Here is a 25,386-nt window from a genome sequence, read left to right on the forward strand (position 1 = left end):
CCTGTTCTGCTGATGTCTGATTCTGTTAACACAGTCACTTGTGTTTTCCCAAACAGAGTTTGGCAGTACCTAGACTAAGACTAAACTTGCTAGCTTAGATGTTATTGACAATCTGCTTCAAGACAGGAGCCTAAGCTAAGCCTTAGCATGTCCATGACCAAAGATTAACTTAGAATACTTTAGGTCTCCATGCTGAGCTAGATTGTGACTGCAGAAGGTACAGATGTATCCCTAATTTTTGATTTAGCTCCTAACAAATTACTTTGACATCCAAACAAGAGCAAAAAATATATTTTGTGTGTATTCAATGTCCAGTCAAAAACCTACTGCATCTAGCTGGAAAAAAGTTTCACACTACAATTCAGATTTTATTTTTTACCCCACTTTTCAATATGTAAAAGTTTATGCTGTTTCTTTCCTTTCTAGGATGACATCAACTAGATAGTGTAAATACTACAGGGATTAATTTCCCCAAGAGAGTATGACAGATTTTCAAGAAGCTTGAGAATCATTCTTCTAAATAAAGATGTTATGCTCAAATATATAACTAAAATCCCAGCTTTTTTAAAGGGTGGTAATGCATTTCCAATCTTTCCAAATTATCCATTGTATTCAGCAAATTATATTTAATTATTTCATTAGTATTCCATGAGTCAAAACACAAGTTAGACAATAAAAAGAAGGATACCTCTACTATACTGTAGCACTGTATGGAAAATGAATCTTGATGGGTGAATAGATAATTTTTTACCTATCTCAGGAATTAACTATAAAAACATAGTTGTTAAATTGGGCAGATGCCATTGCAGATTTTGTGATAAAACCAATGATGATTTAACTTACTACTTGAATACCAAAACAAATCCTTGAAAAACTACATTCTGCTTAGAGAGGTGTTTACAAGCTTTCTCATATAGTAAAGTGTTCTCAGGAAAAATATTTGCATTTCACAGACCACTTACACAACACTGGATGTGTAATTGCCAACAAATGTAGGCACAGCTTTCATGTCCCATTCAGGAAATGAACCATGTTGTGATAGGTCAATATTTTTTCTCTTAGAATGGATGTCAGAAATTCAGTTTTAATAACAAGTTTTATAAAAATGGGCTACTTTCTGCAGCCCATTTTCTAGGTTGAAAATCTGTTACACTGCTACTGCAGTATGATTCTCCTCCAGCATATTGTTCACACATTCCAAGTGAGAGAATTAACTCATTCTCTCCATAAAAGACAAGTACTCTACATAAATACTGAAAAATATTTTAGTAACCACATATGGGTTGCTTGAAGGAAGAGGAGTTTGTTGTTTTCATAAGCAACCAAAAGTTCTTAAAATCTTACTTAAATAGAAAATTTCACGTATTCCTCATTTCTTCCTCTTTGGAGTGACATTTTGAAGTGTGAAACTATTCAACAGGAGGGAAGCTCTTGAGCCTCCATAGCTCTAATCTCTAATGCTGCCTGTTCCCAGACACCAGAGGCTGGCAGTGTAGGTACAGACAGTCATTATCTAGTGAAGCATCAGGACTGTGGTGTCCCTACAGCATACAAATAAGCAGCTGAAGAGATGGAAAAATGGAAAGTGGTAAAGTGATCTGGAAAGATATCAAGTGGAAGGGGGGTACAAAGAGTCACTTTTATGTTTATTCCTTTCTTTTTTCCTAATGTGGCAGTGAAGAAGTACCATTGTTTGCCCTGCAAAGAAGTATCAAGAACATTGATTAAACAATTCTTCAGGGAAACCCTTGTTTTCTGTGCTACAAATGTACACAACTTGTCCTTGCAGGGACTTTTGCCTTGGAAAATGGCAAAAATGGAAAATATCCTTCTTGCCACCTTTCTGAAAACCACAATGGTAATGAAAAACAGAAGGGTTATAATCTATACTAATTCTTATTTTTCTAAGCACTATAGAAGCTGAAAACTGTCATATTTAATTACCAGAATACACACTTGAAGTAAACCAGTAAACACTGTGCTTTTCCTTCCTAGGCTGGAACTGTGTCAAAACCATAATAAATAACAAGAAACGTAAACAAATTAAAAGAAAGACACTTTCAAAAATGAACTTTTACAATATTACTTTGCAAATTTGAAATTCAAATCACCTCATGTAACTCACAAATGCCCATAAAATTCTAGGTGAAATTAAACAGAAGGCTATTCTCTGGTTAATGGGCATGACAAAACTTTAATAAAGCTGTGGAAGTTGGACAGATGAATATACCAAATGATTTGGAGGAACTTATTTGCACTACTAGCAACTTATTTGCACTTCTTGTAGGTGGAATTCTCATTGAAGCAAGAAGCTTATGATCCCTAAGCTTTCTCTCTATTTTTCATATATTTGTAGATTTTTAAATAGCTAATGCATGGCTGTAGCTCCAGTACTTTTCCTACTCTTTTCCCCTAGATATTAGAACAATAAGCTAACCTTGCAATACATTCCTGAAATGCTGTTGACTCTTATTGTCAGGAAGATGGCCTACAAGAAGAATATTTTGTTTTCCAATCGGAATCTGCATCATAACAAGAAGTGGGGCAAAGAAGCCCTTGGATCAACTCCAAGGAGTTGACCCAGGGCTGGGTTACTGGGGCAACTGAATCTCCTATTGGGCATATGAATCAGATATCCCAATTAATCAACCTTGCAAAAATTGTAGAAATCCAGCCAGGTGTGCCCATCACCACTGGGACACCTGGAAGCTTCCAAATAAAGGTTTGCTTTTTATTTTACTATTCTAATACTGTTTCAAGGCTATTTCTCTTTTAATTACAAGCAACACTTATGGATACCATTTCACCTAAGGTGGCAACTACTGTGTCATATCCTGAAAAATCCTGTGCACATGGGCCAGGGTTGTGCTTCAGGGAAAGTGTATGCCTGTACGGAAAGATTGCCAAGGAAGAGATTTAAGTTTTCAGGAGGAAATAAAGTTGCTTTAGTAGTAGTCCTCTACATCATTTACAGCTTTTAGTTTAGCAGCCCAATGTTACCATATCCCCAAGAGTCTAAAAGCACATTCTGCTTTACTGCCTCAGCCTGAAGAGCTTTCATTTTCCTTGGAAGCACCAAGTAGCCAGCAACAGCAGCAGCATGACCTGCATCACTTCACAGCAGAGCTGCCACTTCCAGCCTAAGAAACAGCTGCCCTTTTCTTCTGTCTAGAGAGAAAAAGTAATTGCTTCAACAGTTCAATCCTGTTCACGATTGAACATGAAAAAACCACAATAGTACTTACTTTGTGCCTGACTCAGTCTTTTCCCAGACTTCTATACCAGGGCAATCAGGGCTTTTGAAAATCATTGAATCATAGCATCTTTGAAAGGTTTGGGTTGTAAGGAACCTTAAGGATTACCTACTTCCAACACCTCTGCCAGGAGCAGGGACACCTCCCACCAGACCAGTTTGTGCAAAGCCCTGTCCTGATGTACAGCTGGGGGAAATCCATCCCTCTGCCATCCCACTGGCATCCATCTGACATGGTTGACTAAATATAATCCTTAACTGGGCAAATCTTGAGGGATGTCATCCATGAGGCTAAATTTGTGAGCTCATTATCAAGTGGCACCACAAAAGTAAGGAAGAAATTGCTGATGAAAAAGAGAAGGCTTCATAGAGCAAGCAGGTGAGGAAAAAAATGAAGGTATTCTGGGGACTAAAAAAGGCTGAAAACACAGAACTAAAACCAGATGACAAACCAAAATCTAAAATGTCAGGACACTGAGATGGCAAGAGCAGTAGACGCTAAATGTAGAAATAAAAATATTAAAAATTTGACCAAAAAAATAAACAGACAATAAAACAACACAAAGTAAATGATAAAACAGCACAAAGTAAGTCATAAAACAAAGAGAAGGTCACTGAAATCCTCAACCTTTTTTAAAATAAATCCCAGTAGTTAATGTAACTGTACAACAAATACATGACAGAATATGTGAATCTCCCAAGTTGTTTAAAAATTTTGGAGTGTCTTTTTAAAAAAACTGGTTTATATTTCTAGAGCTTCAAAAATATGAAATATTTGAGAATCATACTCCTAAAACTTGTGTTTGAGAATTTACCTTTTCCCTATAACAGTTGCCTCAATAATAATAAGACTTCTCAGTAGCTCTGAAAAAACAGTACAATAGTCGGATGTTTCCATGGTGCTTCTGGAAGGCAAATAAATGCCATTCATCTCTCATGAATATTTTTGGGTTCAGACTTTCCCCACTATATCTTAGCCCTGATTTTTGGGTCTGGCTGCAACTGAAGCAGCAGCAAAAGTGTCCATGTTTTTCTATTGGTCTCATAGTTACCTTGGCCCTGACCAGTCCTGCCAGTCTGAGCAGATATTTCTCTTCTCTTTGGGAGGGGAATTTATAAAATTAATAATTGAATAGCAATACCAAATTAATTCTTCAGCATATTTGCCATGAATAACTCCTAAACACTATAGATTTTATTTAATATATTTTACAGCATTTTTGTCTGTTTGGTGACTTTGAGTGGTTTTTTATCTTTGGACCAAAACCCTTAACATGGATATTTTTGCAGCATGACTAATAGCTATTAGTGGTCCAAGCCAATGCTTTTCTCCTTGTAGTGTAAGTACTACTGCTATCCCTTGGGGCATAAAGTGATTGCTCCTAAAACAGCGGTGAAATTTGCTTTTTGAAAACCTTTGTATATGACCATGTCTGCCAACATTTAAACAGACAAGTCCATCAGTGAAAGGAACATTGTACTCATGATGTTAGCCTCATTTTTATTTGGTTGCAGATGAAAAACATGAGAGCAACACTACCAAAGTATTCGTTCAATTTTTTTAATCCTCTCTCTAGAAAGAAAATATAAACATGTGGTTTAACCTCATTGGTTGAAAAGGACGGCTACATACATAGATCATTAATTTCAATAGAAGCATCACCCACAAATTTACATTTGATTCTTTTAAAGAACAAAATAACAAATGAAAAAAAATAGCTGGTACTTTGATAAAAGCTGAAATACTTTATCACTTACGACATTTTTAAAGGTTTTTACTATGTTCAGGTATAACACTCAACATGTTATTTATGCAGTACTGAGTTGCTTGTGTGACCTAAATCAAGGGCTGATATACCCTTCTCTGTCTCACAATATCATCTTTCAACATCTCAGAGCGTTCTGCTGAATTATGCACCCCTTGGCTCTGTAATTAGATACTATCAGACTGGCAGAAGTATCTGCTTCACTAAGTAGGCTGAGGAAGGAATCTAGAGCACATTACAAAGCTTGTGCCAGAGATGCTTCAGTGAGTAAATGCAACACTCATGATCCAACAAAAATGTTGAGCAGAAGAAAACGAGTTATACATACATATACATACATGCATATTTTGTATGTATGCTTGCATATTTAAAATCTTTGAATTAAGCTGCTTACTTCATAATTGGCATTACATCACTTATAGCTTGAATTTGTATCAGTAACAGAGTGGCAAGAAGAATTGTGATTTAACAATAAACTGATCACAATCTGGTTTGAACTTTCTGGTTTTATTTTACACTCAGAAAATGAAGGGAAGCAAATAGCTATGAGTTTCTTGTTGAAGAAGTTCTGCAGGAAAAGAAGCAACAAAATTTAAGCATTTAATTTCTGCAATATTGAAAAGCTAACTTTTGCAGTTTAAAAGACTTCTAAAATACATACTAAAAGTAGTGAATACTTTCTGAAAGATAATTTGAAAGTCAAAAGCTATGACCAAAATGTTTCAATTTTTTTCTATGTGATACTCCATGAGAACATACATGTTTTCAAACATGTATAGCATTTTATGAAAAACATACTTTTCATCAATCGCTGTTTATATGAAAACATGCAACATTTGAATGAGATGGCTGAAGATTGAAGGGCTATATTAAAGTAAAAATCACAATATTTGCCATCATAACCACACAGACCAATGCTAATGGTGCTTTGAACCAGTCCATTCTGTTTGTTGGTTGCCTAGTTCAAATTAAAGTTTTAATGCCATTTTTCAGGAAAAATTGATTTGCTGGTCAGAAGACCTCTTCCAACACACAGACTTCATCTACCAAAGTAAAGTGTTTTTCTTTGGCAAGTAAGATTTGTTTACACATACTGAAGCTGTTGCAAGCAGTCCCCAACCAAGGTGTGAATTCTTCATATGAAACCACATTCCTTTCCACTTCACTGTTTGCAGTCCAGCCCTTTATGGGGTCTCACACAGCAAAGCAGAGTGCACATGTAAATTTGAATCTACACTGTCTCTTAAGTACTTTAATGCATTAAGGCTGCAGTCCAGTTTGCATTGCCTTCAAGGACCCAGCTCTATATCAATATTTAGTAAAATTCAGAACTTTATTAAATTCAGGAAACCATGCATATTACAAAAGCTCAAGAGAATTAAGTATGATTTCTGCAACACAGCGCTCGAACACTCAAGTGAAAGCATGTACCGGCCTTCTCTTAAAATAATGCTATACTTTTCCTTATGCAGTTTTGGCAGTTATAGGGACTATAAACGTAGGACTTGCCAGCTTTGACCCCTTAGGGCAGTGGAATGATATCACCAGTAGCCATCCTCATGACTACCAGCAAGCTGGGAAGGTCCACAGATACCAATCTACAAGTGAGGCCATCAAGAGCTGCACTCCTAAACAAGGTAGCTAGAGAGTCTGGGACATTCCCAAGAATATACTAGGTTGGCTTTCTCAAAAAAAAGGGGTCACATCACTTTTCTCAGCTTTTAAAATAGCACAAATACTTGTGTGGGTTTTGTCGGGCTGTGTGCTGTAACTCACCTCACCCACAAACAGCAGCCTCAGGAACACATCAGTTTCCAAAAGCTGTGTAGGAGCCCATGCTCCTCCTCCTGTTGTAAAAAGGACATGAAAGATGTCTTTTGTTCCTGTTTGCATTTCATAGGGCTAGATAATTCTGAGGGCTGGGCATAGTTACAGGGAAGGGCTGTGATCCAGCAACAGCTTGAATTCTTTGGTTTTCTAACTCCTGGGCTATTCTTGTCTCTCTTATCTACAAACACAAGATATTCTTCTGATTGTAAAATAGCACAGTTTTACCTCCTGAAGGCTGACATCCTCAAAATTGTTCAGCTGTAGTGTAAAATAGATACAGACTGCAATTATACCTCAGATATTGGTACAACATATTTATATATGTTTGTAACTAATTTGTACTTTTCAGACTGTACCTCAATGTTGGGGATGTCAGAGGAAGATATTTATACTGTTCCTTTTATCCTAAAATCACTTGGCAGTATACTAAAATATGAAAAACCAAAAGGAAGTGTTTCCATCTTCTGACATCATGTGTATTTGTGTTGTTACCCTTTCTGTTCCTCAAATAGTACAATATAACATCATATCTCTTTTCCTGCCACTGCAGGCTTTTCCACATATCTTCATCACAGACTGCTTTTCAGGGGATATCAAAGTGTTTTCATTTCAAAGCAGAAAAAATACTTATAATACCAGAGCAAAGGAGTACAGGGCATGACCTGGCCTCTCCCTGCTCTTTGTAGTGCTCCAGCTATCGGCAGGCTCAGAAGGTACAAAGACTACAGCTGAGCTCACCCTCAGTGTCCTTGCTGCTGCTCATCCAGCACACACTCACACCGCCAGGTTACAGCCTGCTCCCAGGTGACCTGAGCTCTGATAAGAGCATGTTATCTCCCCAGAGCTCATGGTCTCTGCTAGACCCTGTTGGCTCTGCCTCAGAGTCTCTAGAGTCACACCGTGTGATACACGTCGAGCTCTGACTCTGGGCTAAAAGCAGCTCCCGTTCAGCAGGGCACAGCAATTCTGAGCAGTCAGCCAGGGCAAAATTTATTTCAAATAAATGAAAAATATCTTCAAATTAGTTGAAAGATGATCACTATCTGTCCACATCTAATTGGATTTTATTTATCAAGAGCTGAAAGTTCTATCAGTAATTTCTTATTAATGTATTAATGCAATTCAGAGTATGATAGGACAAAATTAAACATTTGAAAATCAGAAGCAAATGTGATTAACTCTAACCTAGTCTACACTTTTCCTGGGAAGAAATACTGTAATATAATGCTTATTTCTCTTTTGCTTGCTCAGTCTTTATTTCTCTCTCACCTCATATTTTCCAATTTGACATCTCCCAGAAATTCTTCACAAATAAAATAAAGAGAGGGCCTCTGGGAAGACCCTTGGAAATGTTCCTGTGGTTGGTTAGAGAGAAGAAGCATTTCTTTGCTCTGCAAGGACACTCCTTACACAGACTGAAGGGGAAGAGGCAAGAGCTACTGAAAATAGTTTTGTTCTCAGCAGTTTACATGAGACACTAGAAGCCAAAACAAGGAGGGGCCAACAGCCACCTTTCACATTGTGCAGTTCTTTGAACCATTCCTGTATTCAGCAGAAGCCAGACAAGATGAACCTAGACTGTCCTGTGACATTTGTATGAAGCCCCTATAGGTAGAGCCTTCTGTGTAAGCCTACCCCTTAACTGTTGCAGAGATCTGTGTAATTCAGTGTACTAGCGTAAATCTGTAATTCAGTTTACTAGTGTACTAGTCATTACTAGTGTAATTCAATTTACTAGTGTCCTCTTCCTCTCACATTAGCCTTATAAAGGCACCAAGAAAAACACTATACTATGGAGCACAAAACAAATATCAGTACAATATTAGAGCCAGCCTCAAGGTCCAATGGCTAATCTTTTTGCTTGTAAAAAGGTAGACTGCCAATAACCTTGAAATTTCCACTACTAAAGAAAATCATAGAATTGTAAAACGGTTTGAGTCGGAAGTAGACCTTGAAGTCTACCCTCATATTATGGGCAGGGACACCTTCCACTAAACCAGGTCAAAGCCCCACCCAGCCTGGCCTTGAACATTTCCAGGGATGGGGCATCTACAACTTTTCTAGGCAACCTGTTCACCACCGCCAAAAGTAGGAATTTCTTCCTAATATCTAACCTAGACCTACTCTCCTTCTATTGGAAGTTATTCCCCATAATCCTATCATTACATCTTTATGACTGTTGCATCAGAAAAAATTCAACACAAAATTCAGCATAGTACAATTTTCTTAACAGCATTAACATGAGAAAATTATTTCAGAAAATTTTCATCAACCATCACAAACACCAGGCAAAAATAGCATGCAATAATTTTCTGAGGACAGACAGGTTCAGTTCCTTGCTATTTACAGCATGAACCATGAAACATTAAGGCAGCAGTCAGAAAATATCTAAGCCAAGTTTCAGCAAGGCTAAAATATGATAACGTTCTCTTTCATTTTCAACGTGTGCTGTGGGATCTCATGCCAAAATAGACACCTGAAATCTTGTATACATCCTTTCAGCCTCATTATGATCTCTCCCACAAAATATGTTCCTGTAGCCAAATATTTCCTGGATTAAGTAGCACTTCAAATCAGGAATTGGCTGTTGTCCCATTGCTTTGGTTCCTTTGAGTTTATCAATCATTGTAAACTATGGAAAGAATTACCCTAGGATGATTATTTTATATCTATTTGTTTGGCTAACAACACACATACATTTCAAGGCCTCTAACCAGTTCTAATTGGTAAACAAGGTTCAGCCTTGTAAAAGTAAATGTGACAGAGAGAATGCTCTGTCTTTCACAAGGCATTCTCTAAATAGAGTGAAATAGCAATATTTCCTAGAATACATGAGGTAAAGGGAATGTATTTGTCATTAAGGAGGTTGACTGGAGGCATATTTCATAAAATTAGTTTCTACCTCTTGAAGCAGAGCTCTGAGTACACATTAGTGACTATTCACCTGGATAAAGTTCCATGGGAGTTAGTGGTGGATGCATTTTACCAAATACAGTGGTTTCTTGTCAGGTGAGCAAAATGGGCTCAGACCACATGAGAAGTACACTTGCTTTGTCTGACATTGATCTTCATTTTCACTGAGAGCTTGAGTATTTCTCAGCCTTCAGTGACAGGCCCATAGCACATTCTTTCCTTGTTTTTTCATCTGTTAGTTTAGTAACTGTATTTTGTCATCTCTGAAACAAACTCACTGGGAAAGGAGAGAGTAAAGTTAGTTGCTGCTTGATGCTGTTGATCAAAGAGCCTGTTCTTATATTATCCTCTTCTTCTTTCATCAGTTCATTTAGGAGTAACAAGATTTTCTATCTAAGAGATAAGGTGCTGGGATTACTTTACTTATAAATACAGTACTTTCAAAATGGCCCCTTTGAGATAGAAAACAACACCAGACCATAAAACTTTGTATTTCCATCAAAACAAACTCAGTTTTTCAGTGGGAAAATGCTGCTGTTTCTGATAAGTGCTTTTTGCTTTTCATGGTTGTTTTACAGTATATTTAATATGAACGTGCTTAATATTTACCTTAACCTATACAAAACATGACACTGCCCAGAGAAGTTGTGAATATGGGACTCTGGGCAACCTTGTTCAGCATGCGGCATCCCTGCCCATGGGAAGGGGGTTGGAACGAGATAATAAGGTAACTTCCAATGCCAACCATTCTATGATTCTGTGATTCCACATTGTGCAAACTCCAGTCAGCACCTGTCCTAAAAATGAACTCTCTTTGGCACTGGCTTATGCCATATTTCCCCTCTGTGCCTACTCTGTATTGCAAGGCTGATTGTAGTGTGCTGTAACCTGGCATCCAACCAGGGAAACATTTGTTTTCCACAGGTGCAGGGCTAGTAGAAGATTTATAAGCTAGTGTTCCTGATGTTTGATTATCTGCTGTGTTTGATAAATGGCTTTCAGCTGAACAATCTGAGTGGCAATATAAACATTTTTTCTTTGTTTGATGTAATCATTGGATCAGGAAATTGAAACCCATACTTCTGCACAATTGTGTAACAGTGTTATAGGATATATTAGCCCTATGATTTTCTTCTTGGGTCTTTGCATAAAATAAATACTGATTGGAAGTGTTTATTAAATTTTATTACCACATCTTAAGAACTAGACTGTGCCGATCAGGTACAGATGAAGAGTGAAATTCAGGAAAATTAAATTGTAAAAACAGCAGAAATTTTGCAAAAGTTCAAATTACCTTGTGGTCAGAATGGAATTTCTGGTGAAAATTACACTACAGTTTGTTCTTTTAGCTAAAAAAGTTACAAAGAAAATTCACCATAAGATGCAGTTAAAATAAACTTATTTTTAAGCTGTAATCAAAAGAATGAACAAAAGGATTAAACTCGGTGTTGGTCACCAGCAAGCGTGGTTGAAGTACTGTGCTAAAAAAACCTCCTACATACCACCATTCATCTGTCATTGCCAAAACGTCTGAATTCAAGTTGTAATTGAAAACTCGTGTTTCCCTCATCCCTTTTTCTTTCTTTACTTCAAAGATCTGACCAGATTGCTGAGAAAGCTTCCCTTTCCCCCCCAGAAAGCCTGATTGCTCTTCATCTCTCTTCTATGTCAAAGTCATTAATTTTTAAATAACTTTTAAAATGAACACTCAATTTTGCCAGGCCTCCAGGAGTGATTTTAGTTCCTCTTACACTGCCAGCATGTGGAACCCTTTTTTCTGCTGCCTCTCACTTTTGGCTCCATTCTCTTAAGACAAAGTACTTCAGTGCCACAGTTGAGGTTTCTGACAGCTATTAAGGAACTGATTTAGGTGAGGGCCTTACATTTTCACGAGATTTACATAAGGTCAAAATTACAAGCCTGTGCTCGGTTGGGCTGTGGGGGTGACTGGGAGCTGATTTCCATGGTGCCAGCTCAGAAGTGGATGGCACCTCCTTGTTATGTTTCAATACGTAGGACTGAGTAAGGGATCAACCAAAATGGGACAGAAGCCCACCAGGGGCCTCACACCACTAAGCAGAAAGATGTGTCCAGATGGAACCTGGGCATTTGTGGTGAGCACAGCTTCCTGGTTTCTGCACAGCTATACTCACTGCAAGCATCACAAATACCTTGCCCTTTTGTATGAAGATCATCACCATGCATTGCCATGGAGCATGTACCATGCCATCATTTCAGATGAACTCTGCCCTTCTGGCATGTTCTGTTGGTCACAGTTTATGTATGAAATGTGTTGAATTCAAAGTATTTCTTCCCTCGCTGATAGTTTGGTGAGGAATTCTCTGAATCCAAGCTAACACATTTACCTAATCATATTAACAATGAAAATGCAGAGAACTTAAAATTATTTCAATCTCTCCACAGCCAACACATCAGCTTCTCAGGCTCATAAACAATATTACTAAAACCAGAATCACAGCTATTCCATTTCCCTCCAAGATATTGCTATGAATGCAGATACCAGAGAGCTTTCTCCAGCATCTCACAGGCAATCTCAGTTTTCTCCACAAGCATTTATCTCCTAAATTCCCTATACAATATCCATGTTCCTATTTTATTTCCCTCCAGCCAATTCCCTCTATTCACAGTCACAGACCTTGTGTAATTACCACTCAAGATTTTCTGAAAACTAATTACTTTAACTCAGTATCTACAACTCAGCCAGCATCATTTGCCATGACCTTGGTTTCCACTAGTTCTGGCTCTTGGTTAACTTTATCTTTTCAATTATGTCTACAGAATAACAAGGGGAGGGGAGGACCTTTGCTTATTAAAACACACCTATTGTCTTTTACCCATTAAATCCAATATCTACTCATCGTTTTCTATCTCATCTCCTGTACTGCTTGATGAAAGTGAATTCCTTTAAAAATCATCAGACACAAAATTTAAAAAAGTTGTGAAGTACTTGATTACAGGTAAATAATTTTCAATAAGATTCACACCCAGTCCAAAGAAACCTGCTATGAAGCATTGCATATCAGTGGTCAAACTGGAAGTTTCCTCTTCTGCAAGAAGAATATTATTTCTGCCAGATATGGCTGATGTTGTGACAAGATTGCACACAGTTGTGATGTCTACACAAATATTATGCTGTTGCATGAATCCTGTGAGCATTTGGAGATATGTTAATTTAGAACTAAATTTTGGCTTTCATTGCACATTAGACACATTTTGGCTATAGTAACATGTATGATCTGTGTGAAACTAAGGAGACACAGCTTTTAAATTATCCCAGGGAGGGTTTATGACTTTGTTACATCAGTGAGAAAGGACAAGGAAAGAGCTGAATTTCTGCTTTGATTATTTTCAGCTTTTTATCTGCAGACAGTTTACTGAAGACTTAGCTCACTGAACAGCAGCATAACAGTTCATGCAATGTGCCTCAAACATAAATAAGATACAGGCATTCTAAAATGTTTGGAAATTGGGAAGTCAAACTAAATGTGAAAGTAGAAATCATTCACAGTTTATCATTCCTATATGTTTTTTGTGGCTACTAACAGACAGCACATAGTTAGAGAACAGGCAAACTGGAAGGTCACTGTTATTTCAGTACAAGCAGAAACTAATCAATGTAAAAGAGGGGGAAAAAGTCTACAGCATGTCACCTAAGGAAATGCTCCTATCAGTAAATTAAAAATGTATGGCTTGAGCTGCATAGCATCTGCCTACCTGAAGCTGTGCCTGTAAAGAGTGTGCAAGACCAGAGAACTGAAACAATGGATCCCAGATGGGTCATGAGAAGAATGTTAGTATTAATTACACAATTCTAAAAAAAAAATACAGTCCCCAGAAATCTGAGAATGTCTCCGTTCTTAGAATATTTGTCCTAGATTACATAATTTAATTTCCTACTATCTAACAGTTATGTGTTACCACTTGGTGATAACAGTTATATGTAGGAATATGAAAATAATTATTATTCAATGACTAATCAGTGTTTATTTCACTTCTATATTTTATCACTAGTAACAGGAATAAATACAGAGTGAAATGAAAATTGAACTTGGATAAAATGGAACTTTTACTCTAGTTTAAAAAACATTGTTCAGTTTTGGTTGGGTTGTTGTTTTTTTTTTTCTTCTGGGCCTGTCTGTTTTGTGGTTCTACTCAAAACAAGAGGGGTTGGAAATAAAAGGAGGGAGCATGTAGGTCCACAAATGCTCTGTTTAGTACTTCATGTTTGGTCACCTGACTGAAAAGGACTTTTAAACACCTCTAGACTTGCTTATGTTTGGATGTATGTATGAAATATTTGAATAAATGACTAGTTATTTTTGTGGCATAGTTATTTTCCATACTGTAAGTTGATATTTTAAATTACTTTGGGGATTTGTCTCTAACAATATGAGTAAGATTTTTCAAATATGTTTACTTCTCTTGGGAGGGAATGTTTAATCCTACTACCTACTTAGACTTTGGTGGTAATTCTGCTGTTTACTCATGTACCATTTCCCACAATGACACTCTGAATTGTTAAAAAAAGGAACACAATACATTTGCCTGAAAGAGCAGTTTTGGAGCTCAAATCCTATTTTCCTCTGTCATGAGCAGCTTTTCATTTTGCTTGTTATTTATCACACTTTTCTAGGTGTTTGAACCTATATTGTGTATTTGGGGACAATCACTGGCCACCTCATACTCTCTCTGAGAATATTCTGTGAGTAAGGATGGCTTTATTCAGAAGTGAACTAGAACTTGCTGAGGATAGACAGATGAAGATGAAAGTGTTTGATATCTCAGATCATGTGGAAAAGTTAGCAAACAGCATGGTTCGGAGTGAGTCCTGGTTTGTGAACCCTGACCCCATCTGCCTGTAAGCACTGCTGCTCCACTCCGTAGAACATTTCATACTGCAGAGAAACAGACTTGTGTGATCAGCAGCAAATGGCTGTCGTGAAAAATGCAATGTCTGCTCTGGACCATTTATTTTTAACTTGGCAGTATCTTTGGAATACCCTGTATAGTGTTTTCTGGCAGGCCGATGAAATTCAAGAACAAGAAGATTTTCTATCCCTTCCCTCTTTCTCTTTGCTCCTCTCTTTCACTAATTCCTAACTCATTATTTCTAAAATAGACTTAGACTGCTGTAGAGACTGATAAATGCTAATAATAACATAATAGTAGCACATACACACAGGGATCTCTGACTCATATTACATTTAAACATTTCTAGGTGCAGTTCATGCATGAAGTGATCTCCTTTATAATTCCCAGATTTCAGTTAGTTTGGTTAATTAACAGGCATTAGAGGTCAATGAAAACTGTAGTCTAGTCTGCTGAGCTTCTTACCAATGCCATTCATCATATTTCTGAGTGGAGAATAAAACAGTTAGCTGGTGAGATCCTGCTCATGATATGACATGGCTCTGCCTTCTTTTGTCAGCTATGCTTTGTGTGGTAGGTGGGCCTACTTACTTACTTTCAGTATACCAGACTATCTTAGGAAACAACACAATAGTCTATTACTTCTTTATATTTGCAGCAGTGTTGCAACTGATTTTCATAGTGCTAGAGAGAATCAGCAAGTAAAAACTGGTATTCAGGAAAGCCCTAATCAGTCAGACTTAGCTAATTTTAATTGAAAAATTGCATTTTAATTGAAAAATAAAATAATTTTAATTGAAAATTAAAATTGCATTTTAATTGAAAAATATTTCAGATTTTCAGGGATTAATTATAGCCTAGAGTCAGTCTGTCACATAGAACTGTTCACTCAAAAACAACTGAAGAAGGTAATAGCATAAATGAAATAAAGTGTTATTCTCAACTGCAATCATCAGCAGAGAAAACTCAAAAATTGCTATCATTCTTCACAGTTTACCTTCATAAGGAATAAAACAAGAGAAAAGGGTTAAACAAATTCTGGTTTTGATTTGGGATACACCCTGGAATTTTCATCAGTGTGTATCCCAAATCAGACAGACAACAAGCTTTCAGCAAACTACAAGATTTCTGTCAAATATTATTATACCTCTTACTGTATTCCTACAAACAGAAGCTGAAATGACACGCACTGAAATCCTGAAACTCCCAGGGAATGGTGAGCAAACCAGGGAAACCACCACTCTCCCTCAGTTTTCAGTTCCAAACACCTGACATATTATGTACTTTTACTTTCTTGACACTTTATACAGCTTGAAGTCTAGCTGAAAATGTTACCCATGTGGGTGGAGATAAAAACAGGCTATTGTGTAAAGGTTGGAGTTGTCATTTGCACTACACTAAAGTTAAGGAAAAGGACAACCATTTCTCAGGTGGACACAGAGCATTGTCTCACCTGGGGTCACAAAGCCCTCTGGAACTGGTAATGAATTCTGCACAGGTCTGTGAACCAGGCAGAGATCAAAGTTATGGTGTGATTAGTGCACCAAAGTGCTGATTCACTCCTTAGCTCTCAGAGAGCCCTATCACTCAATACATGGAAGTGATGCAAAGGGATATCTTGTAGTTATAGCACTCCTTTGTCCTGCACTAGCACTGAGTGATGAACGACCTTGTTTCCCCACTATATTACTTAACTTAATTGGAACTACGCTCTCAGCTATCTCATTACTTAATAATACCTAGAAATTTGGTACCTTCATCTTCAAACCCTGAGTAGTTAATTATTACTTATATACTCAATATCCATTTTTAAAATTAAAGATCTGTCTACATTGCACACTTTAAGTGCTTCAGTTCCTTTTTTAAGCAATAGATTTTCAAAAAAGGCAGAGTGCTCAAGATTGTTATGCAGATACAACTCCTCGACAGCATACATAAACCAGCTCTGCCCTAGAATAGCCTGTACTGTGGCTGGTCTTGATGTATGAAAGGGGACAGATGACTCATCCACCAGTTCTTTATAAGTAAAATACAAGACAACTTCATGAAGCAGAATTACAGACTTCATTGCTGGAAAGACTCTAAGGTGTAAGCTTTTGTTTTGTTTTGTTTTTTAACCATATAGGTATAATGTCTGAAAATCAGAATGTAGCAGGTTGTATGCTTTATACCAGCTCCTAAACCTGTTGATCAAAAGAACTACCAAGTTAGTTATTCTGTATATATTACATCTGCAACTGGACTAATGTTTTACCAAGGCCAGTGCAAGCAGCTTTACGTTCTAGTCTGATTCAGGATTTTGCTCAGAGATGTGTATTTTTTTAAATGAAATATTCATATAATCATACTTTTCATATAATAATGTTCTTACAATGGGGATAGAATCTATATCATGTTATAGAGTTAAATGTGTTCTGTTCCAGGAACAAGACTACAAATGAAGAAGCTGAGATTATTAAATCATCTGTCTGCTTTTCTTTTCTAATAACATTTCAATGGCTTCTTTGCATAGATAATAATTAAATACTGTGCAGCAAGAAAAATCAATAACCTTTATTCTAATTTCATATCATGTCTTCAAACATGAAACTCCATACTTGATTGCATTTCTGCCAGCTGAATAACCTTCTTTTAAAATTACAATTGAGACAGCACAAAAAACAGGTCAGAAAATTCACTAGGCTGTTCTGTTTTGAAACCTTTTGACTTTATTTATTGTGTCTTTCCACAAGCTGCTGGAGTAGCTGATGATGAAACCACCTAACTGAAGGAACTACATGATTCAAGTCTGCTCCCAGTCAGCAGCAGCCAAAAAAAAAAAAAAGCCACCAAACAACCTATAGTATTAATGTATTAATTATCAGCATTCAGTTGTAAATATTGGCCAGGGAAACTGTCCTTCCACCCCACAATCTTCCACATGAGGATGCAAAATAATATCATCCACCAAGCAGACAGGTTTGCAAAAGGCTTGACCACCCAGCAGATACAACAACAGCTGCCATGGCAATATCTTCTAGATTTAAAGTAATCTGTTTCCTGAACAAGTCCTTTACAAATGGAGCTTTTTAAATCCTTATGACAGTTTGAACTTGAAGGCTCTGAGTAGGTGCTTATATTTTTGAATCATTGTGGCATTTGAAAGAACAACCAGATTTACCCACTGCATGTGAGTGAATCTGATTGAAAGCATCATAGAATCATAGAGTCCATGGGCAGGATAATTTCAGCTAGACCAGGTTACTCAGAGTCACATCCAGCCTGGCCTTGACCACTTCCAGGGGACAAGCATCCACAACTTTCTTGGACAAGATGTTCTAATGCCTCACTACCCATACAGTAAAGAATCTTTTCCTAATATCTAATCTAAATCTACTGTCTTTGAATTAGAAGAACTCCATTCCCCCTTCTCTGTCATTACTTGCTCTTGTAAAGAGTCTTCCTCATCTTTTCTCTAAGCTCCTTTCAGGTACAGGAAGTCCACAATTAGATTACTCCAAAGCTGTCTCTTTTCTGGGCTGAACAAACCAAATTCTCTCAACCTTTCCTCATAAGAGAATCTGATCAACTTGGTTGCCCTCCTCTGGACTTGCTCCAACAGGACAATTTCCCTCCTGAGTTGAGAATCCCCAAGCTGAATGCAGCATTGCAGGTGGGGTCTCACCAGAGACCTCATCAGCCAACACCTGGAAAGAAAAGCTCTCAAAGTATAGTGTGGCAGGTGGAAAGAAGCAATAATGCTTAAAGCTCTCATTTTTCACTGTGTCTATCAGTCTGCCTCTTAGATTCTCCACTTGAACAACAAGGAAATGTTTCATAGTTGCCTGCAGGGCTAGGAGGGAGAGTGCTTTGCATTTGGATGTAGTAAACAAATAGCAAGACATGAGCGGCTGGGCAGGAAAATATTGCATTTTCTTTAAAAAGCTGTAAGTTCTTTAGAAAATAAGTTCCTTCTTTGTTACAGAATTTTCAAAGAGAAATTTTCTTAAATAACAATGTATGTCTCCTTAAAATTCCTAACAGTTTTAAAGATTGTTAGATGATTAGCAATCAGTAGTATTCAAAACAAGGGTGAATGCCAAAGAAACTGTTCTTTGCCTTTGTACCAGCATTGGCTGATTTGTCAGAGCAGTTCATAACACTGCATGGTGTTATAAATGTGTGCAAATATTGGCCAGAAAGACTTTTTATATTTCTTTTTGAGAAATGGAGGAAGAATGAGTCTGTGTGGTTTTACTGCAATACAGAAGACATGCTCGTCTGACATTGATGGATGATGTCCCTAGATAAAGTTCCAAAGCAAAATGGTACTAAGGTTGTTAAAATGCTTTCCACAATTCCTACTAGCAATGAATGATGTTTTTTTCTGTCTTCTTTCTTGCCATGCGTGAAATGAGTCTCTACCTCAGTGACTCCAGCTGCTCATCTGTGACCATTTCTGTTGCTTTCTCTGATGGAGGCTATAAAGAGTCGTGCTGTGGCAGCCTCCCCACAATATAACTACTGCATCAAGCAAAACCACAAGATTGCCTGTTTGGATTGGGAGCTGCAACTTTACAGCTTCTTTTCAAAATCAACAGGCTGGGGATGCTGTCCTATTATTCCTCTTACAAGCTTTGGAAAAATTCATTGAGGTTTAATTTTCATGTTTTGTACTACCTTGCAATGGATGTTGCAGCAATTAGAAAAGTTTTCTTGCATGAAAGCCATACCTTTTTCCCTCTGGTTGCAAATTCCATTCTAAAGAATGTTTTATTATATTTCAGCTACAAAATTATGATGCCACCAAACATTACAGTTACAGGCTAAAGTCCCAGCCAAGAAAAAAAAATTGTATTTTTGACCATTTATTTCTGTCAAGCTGTTAATCATGTACCTTGTTTTGGTGCAGTATGTAATAAACTGTAGATAAATATCCAAACTGAGTAGATAAATATCACAGCAAGCTGTAGACAGACTGGAGCAGTCTAGCAACACCTGTGGCACATTTACATTTATATCTTCTAGATTAGTGTATTTGCAAATCCTAGTTCAGAACTGAAACAGTTTTGAGATCTGTACACTAAATAATGGGATTTTAATGCACTTAACATGTTAGATTTTTTTTTAAGTTTTAGTAAAGGGATTTTATCTTCATTATTGATTCTTATTTTTATTATTACCATATTTTTACAATTGCACAGCTGTGCACTTTGGTGACAAATTGGCCCAATGTAGCCAAATATTTGCTTTCATGTTTGCAAAGTTATAAGATATTAACCTAAGACATTCAAGTGTAGGGAGAACTCCAAAATATTTGGTTGCAGATTAATTTATTTGTACACAAAATTGTGGGTCAATTACCAAGTATGAGGCTAGGAATTAAGCATATAGGCAATTTATTTCATCTTTATGTGTTCTACAAAATGTATTTGCTGTGTTGAAGGCATGCAAAGGTTCAGGGTCAATGAACTAGCAGGCAGCTAGTACCATGTCAAAGAAAAGTGAATAGCCCCAAATTTTCTTAACAGTCTTCATTATAAGAATACTTCAAAACACATTTTCTCCTTATTTTCCTGCTGAGTTACAAAGTTGAGCTTCACAGATAGCAAAAGACAAGAGTTATTGCTACTAATTAATGATTATGGCTAATCAGTTAATCTTTTTTATCTCTGTTTTAATAGGCCAATTCAGGGGGAAAAAATCTACTCTTAGAATATGTAGAAAGTAATTCTGCACTAGCATCCTAAGATATTTTTGATAGGCTGCTTGTGTAACATGACCCTTTTTCAAGTTAGTTTGAAGTAAGATGAAGCATTTTCCATGTTAATTCAAAAGCTGAGCACCTTATTGAGCAGTCCCACAAAGGGCCATTATGCAAGAGTCCCAGAGCAGTACATAGGATCAGACCCAGTGCCCGTCTGGTATTCCAGGTCATCTACCAGACATATAATTAAAAGTAAGAGTCTGGAAAGCATTTATGGCAATTCCTACTAATACTGTTTCATTTTATAACTATTTTCAGCTCAGAATATTTCCAGAGGCCAATATGACTTAGGAATCCCACTTAGTACCACCAGGAAGCTTTTTCTTCCATTTGGCAGTTGCATTCATTCTTTCAAAAAGAAAGCAAATCTAATTTTAGATTTAAAGAGAGAGGATGAAACAAGGTAGCAGAACCTAATTATTTGCAGTCTCTCATGTCTTGAATACCTGATTCAGTCTCCTCTCTATCTCTTTTCTAACAAGCAAGTAACTGGCTACAAGTTTTTTCTAGGATACTTCCACTTTCTAGGATACTTCTGCAATACTGTGATCACTATTGTGCTAAGGAAGGAAGGAAAGTCAAGCATGATGATGAAGAACACAGAACTCTTTGGTATGGCAGGTTGAGAACCAGCACTCCTGTGTTCTACTCCACAACTCCAACAACTTATTCTCACTATCTCATGACTGTCTGTTTCAAAGTACATGTCTCACTACTGCCTTCTGCAGATGCAATTTGTAACAAAGCAGCATCTCCTTATGTGCAGTTTGTATAGGAGCTGATCCACCAGGAATGCTCATGGAGCACCTACTGCATGAAGCCATGTAGCTGGGACAGGCAATGGAACCCTCATTTTATGGATCCCATAGGACACAAGTAGGAAGTAACTGTCAGGTGCTGTCAATCCTGACATACTGAGGCACAAGCATTAGTGAAATTTTCAATAAGGAACAGCTTTTAGTGCCTTTGAAGCTAGATGGGACCAAGGAAGATTTGGAGAATTAGTTTTGGAGCTTGATGTCTGAGTCCTTCCTCAGAGGCATTTTTTTTTTGAATGGGTTTTTTGAATCTGTAATAAAGTCTTGATTCACTCTAGTGCTACATATTCTGTGTATGCATATTTACTGCAGTAACACCACTCCTTCCTTGCTATGCTCTTTCCCATGCAATGGACAAGGCCAGCATCTCAAGAGCACTGACCTCATTTATGGGTCCTTTACAAGGATCAAGACTCATCAGGGCAAGAATAATTTTGAGGCCATGCAGTGCACTGGAGCGTTAGACAGATGTCCAGTACATGCTGGACAGACTGTCAGCAGTAAAACCTATACTTTTTTTTACTCAGTTATTGATTCAGTCTTTAAAAAGTGATATACTTAACCATAGTTTTGTTGGTAAGCCATCCAATGTTGAGTGTGTTCAGAAGTTAAGACCTCTCCTATCTACACTTTCTGAAAATGAGACAGACGAGTCTTTGAGTCTTTTTTAACTCAAAACTTGTGTATCACTTTCAGAGGTTTATATAGTTAAAAATCTATTTACTGATCCTATCAAGTACATGTCAAATATATCTTTCAAGTCTAACAGAAGCAAATCCTAAAATGTACTGAATAGTCTAGTAATAGACTTATCTGACCTCAGTGCTTTGCAACTGATTTTTCCAACATGTGAACAATAAAATCCAATATCTTAAGTACTGACCAAATGCAGGTTCCAGTTAAAAGATCACAGACCTGACTATCTTCCTTTTTAATTCAGTGTGTCTGTTCAGACATCCACTCTAGAAACCACTTCTAATAACTGTGACATGATCAACAGCATCAGCAGAATCAGTATCCAATGCAGTTTGGTCACAGATCAAAGCCCTTCTGAAAGTACAAAGCAAGTGATGAACCAACTCTGTGCCCATTCAAGTAGTGATCTAGTTGTCTTTCTAACTCTGAATTTTCTGTAACAAGCAAAAACCTGCTTTTCATAATCACTTGGTCCTCCACATTATTACAATTTTTCCTGTTCTCCAGTGGATTTCAGTGCAACACTGTTCAATAATTAGTTTTTCAGACTTACTAGGAAAATACACTGGAAGTTTGTAGTTCAGATACCTGCAGCTCACTGGTATTTATCTCTATCCATATAAGAGACATTACTACATCAAACGCTCTTTACAAGCAATGCATTGTTTTCTTTTGTAAGCTATGTCCATTTGGGAGTCAGAGCAGTGTATATGGAGGAGAATATGAAGGCAAAGGTCAGGAGAGTTTTTGCAATCTTTGTCCAGTCCTAGAAGAGGATTTTGAATTCAAATAGTCCAGTGGTTTCTGGAGTGTCAGCACTGACCACCAGTTGATCAGCGAGAAAGAGACTTCTCTTTATCAAGAGAAGTCTCTTCAAGTCTTATCAAGACTTCTCCAATGAAAGTGCAGATCTCTATTTCTCATGTCCCCAGACTTTTGGGGATTGTGTGATATATGCTCCAGAGGCTGCAGCGGTATACAACATGCCACCCACCCTAAAAACCTCTGCTTTTACTACTACACAAGAACCTTTCCTTAATATCACTTTGCAGCCTCTGACTTCTTTGGAAGATGCTTGGTTTTTCTGCTGTATTTCACTTTATTTAGTCTGTGGTACTAGCTAGCCCTCTCAGTTTGTAAACTCTGCATGTCCTGCTGGATATTCACTTTTCCAGGTCACCTACAAGTAAAGAAAGATGAAAGTGCTCTTAACCACCCCAAAAGCTCTCCTCTTAACAAACTTCCATGTGATTCTTTATTCTTTCCCACCTTTCTCTCTAAACATTAATAAGCTCATTCTTCATCAGGCTGAATAGTCACTTGCACTTCACAACTTTACATGTGAGTTCTACCTGAGGAACTGTGCTGGGAAATTTTGTGAGGACTGTGTGCATTATGTCTGACTCCTCACCCGTATCCTCTCTGACGCAACGCTCACAAAGACATTCATCGGGTTTGTTAACCAGACCTGCCCTTTTGCAATAGATGTCAGGAAGCCCTGCCTGAGAATGAGTTCTGTGGCTAATTTAGCAGAACCTGACCTTTCAGAAGAGGCTGGAAGGCCAGTGGAGTGTGCAATTATGGGAATGGAGGAAAAATAACCATGCTGAAACATGGAAAATGAGGAGAGACCTGTGTAAAACCTTTGGCTGAGCTACATTAAATTGCACATTGGGATGGAAACCCAGTTTGGCATAAAATGATCGCTGCACTACCTAGTAATATATTAGACAACCTAAGGATTTTTACTCTATGTGGCTCAGCCATAGCCGTTGGAATGGCTTAATCATAAAAATTGGTTGTGAAGAGAATTATATTTATTTCAAAGAAAAAAGAACTATTTCTCTACTGCTTTTTACAGAGGGTTACAGGAAATATTCATATCCATTTGTATTTAAACAATATTGTAATATTTGAATACAGAATTTTTTGGTAGTATACTGAAATAAAACTACAATTACTTCAGATATGCACAGAAGGGGCTTATGCTTCTGACACAATTGGCAAGTCATGTCCCCAGCTTCAGAGCTGCCAATGCTGTCAGCTTTAGAGTCTCAGCAGGGGAAAATTGATACTGAGGTGCATGAACAGGGAGAGTGGGAGCTCCAGCTCCCTCCTGCTTTTCAGGATTTTCAGTAGTGTGTATTTCTCACAAATAAACCGTTCCCAGCTGTCTGCTGCCTGTATTTCCAGCATTGTGGGAGGCTCTCCCCAGGCCCGGATTTGGTGCTAGTGGAGGCTGGGTGACACATGTGACTGTCCCTGCCTGCCACAGATGACCAGCAGTGACCTCCCTCCCACCTTCCCGACCCAGAGTGGTTGTTATGTCAGCACCCATCACCACCCCACCCACCACTGCCTCACCCTGCCAGGATGTGGTTGCCATGTCAACAGTCTGTTTGTGGCATCCACCCCAAGGAGGAAAAGGCTGGAGGTGTTGCCATGGAAACCATGCTGTCCGGAAGCATCAATAGAGCTGGTCTCTTCCCCACCTTTCTTCCCCCAGAATATCCTGCCTTGAAGCTGAGGCAAGCCCTGGACGTGTCCTGCTCTGTCCCACATCCCTTCCCCACGGATGTGTTGCCCCCAGCTCCCACAGCTGCTCCCACTCACCTGGCAGCAGCTTCACATGGGGATGACCTGGTGTGCAAGGGTGACCTAGAGGGAGACCTTTCCTCTAGGACCTCACAGCACTGGAGCAGCTCCCATCTGGGGACACAGACATTCTGGGGACACAGAGTAATGTGAAGCACTCAGCTTCCCTGAGAACAGTGGAAATGAGAGGTCATGGATTGAACGGGTGGGGGAAGTGCTGAGTGCGTGACTGTGGGAAGATGTAGCAGGGGACACACATCTAGATATACATTCTCAGACCAGGCTTGTGTCATATTGCAACAACAACCAAAAAGACCTTTTCATCTGAAAATGCTTCCTGCCTTACATCACTGTCTCAAAATTGAAAAAAGCTCCAGAAGGTGTGATTTTTTTTCAGATAAGTTTGTTGTGGGAAGAAAGTGTCTGAACCAATTCTGCAGAAAGCTGTAGTAAGAAAGTGTGAAAAAAATATTCACAAATCCAAACATTTCCATAGAGCATTAAAATACACAAGTGCTTTCAGCACAGGTATTGAACAGAAATCAAAATCAAAGATCTTGACTGCACAACATAATGAAGGCCAGTTAATGAGTCCCTGCTTATCCCTAGAATAACTGAACAAAGTTATTTGCTTTAAAGGATCTCTCCTCTATCACAGGGAGCCTCTAGGGATTTGGAGAAATTGTATATTAAAGGAGTTTTCAGATAATCTGAAAAATCAGAATGCTGATATTGCAGAAAAAAATCCACACCCTAGTTTCAGGGTCACAGGACACCCACACACACTCAGTATTTGGCTTCTCACATGCACATTTTAGTTAGGCAGTGGTGTAGTAAATACTAAATAAGAAGCAGTTGCATACAAAAATTTATCAGTGC

General features: G+C 37.9%; 1 protein-coding gene across 1 annotated transcript in view; it reads right to left on the minus strand.

Moving 5' to 3' along the window:
* Positions 1-25,386, minus strand: part of GRXCR1 (glutaredoxin and cysteine rich domain containing 1) — a 38,955-nt gene that overhangs the window by 10,519 nt on the left and 3,050 nt on the right. Inside the window, exons 2-3 of the mRNA XM_039699064.1 lie at positions 25,294-25,307; positions 8,423-8,427 (exon numbers count right to left, since the gene is read on the minus strand). Coding sequence (XP_039554998.1) covers positions 8,423-8,427; positions 25,294-25,307 — 19 coding nt within the window. The remainder of the gene's footprint in view (positions 1-8,422; positions 8,428-25,293; positions 25,308-25,386) is intronic.

This window comes from Passer montanus, unplaced genomic scaffold, assembly GCF_014805655.1.
Source record: "Passer montanus isolate IOZ18808 unplaced genomic scaffold, ASM1480565v1 scaffold13, whole genome shotgun sequence".
In the NCBI taxonomy this organism is placed as follows: domain Eukaryota; kingdom Metazoa; phylum Chordata; class Aves; order Passeriformes; family Passeridae; genus Passer; species Passer montanus.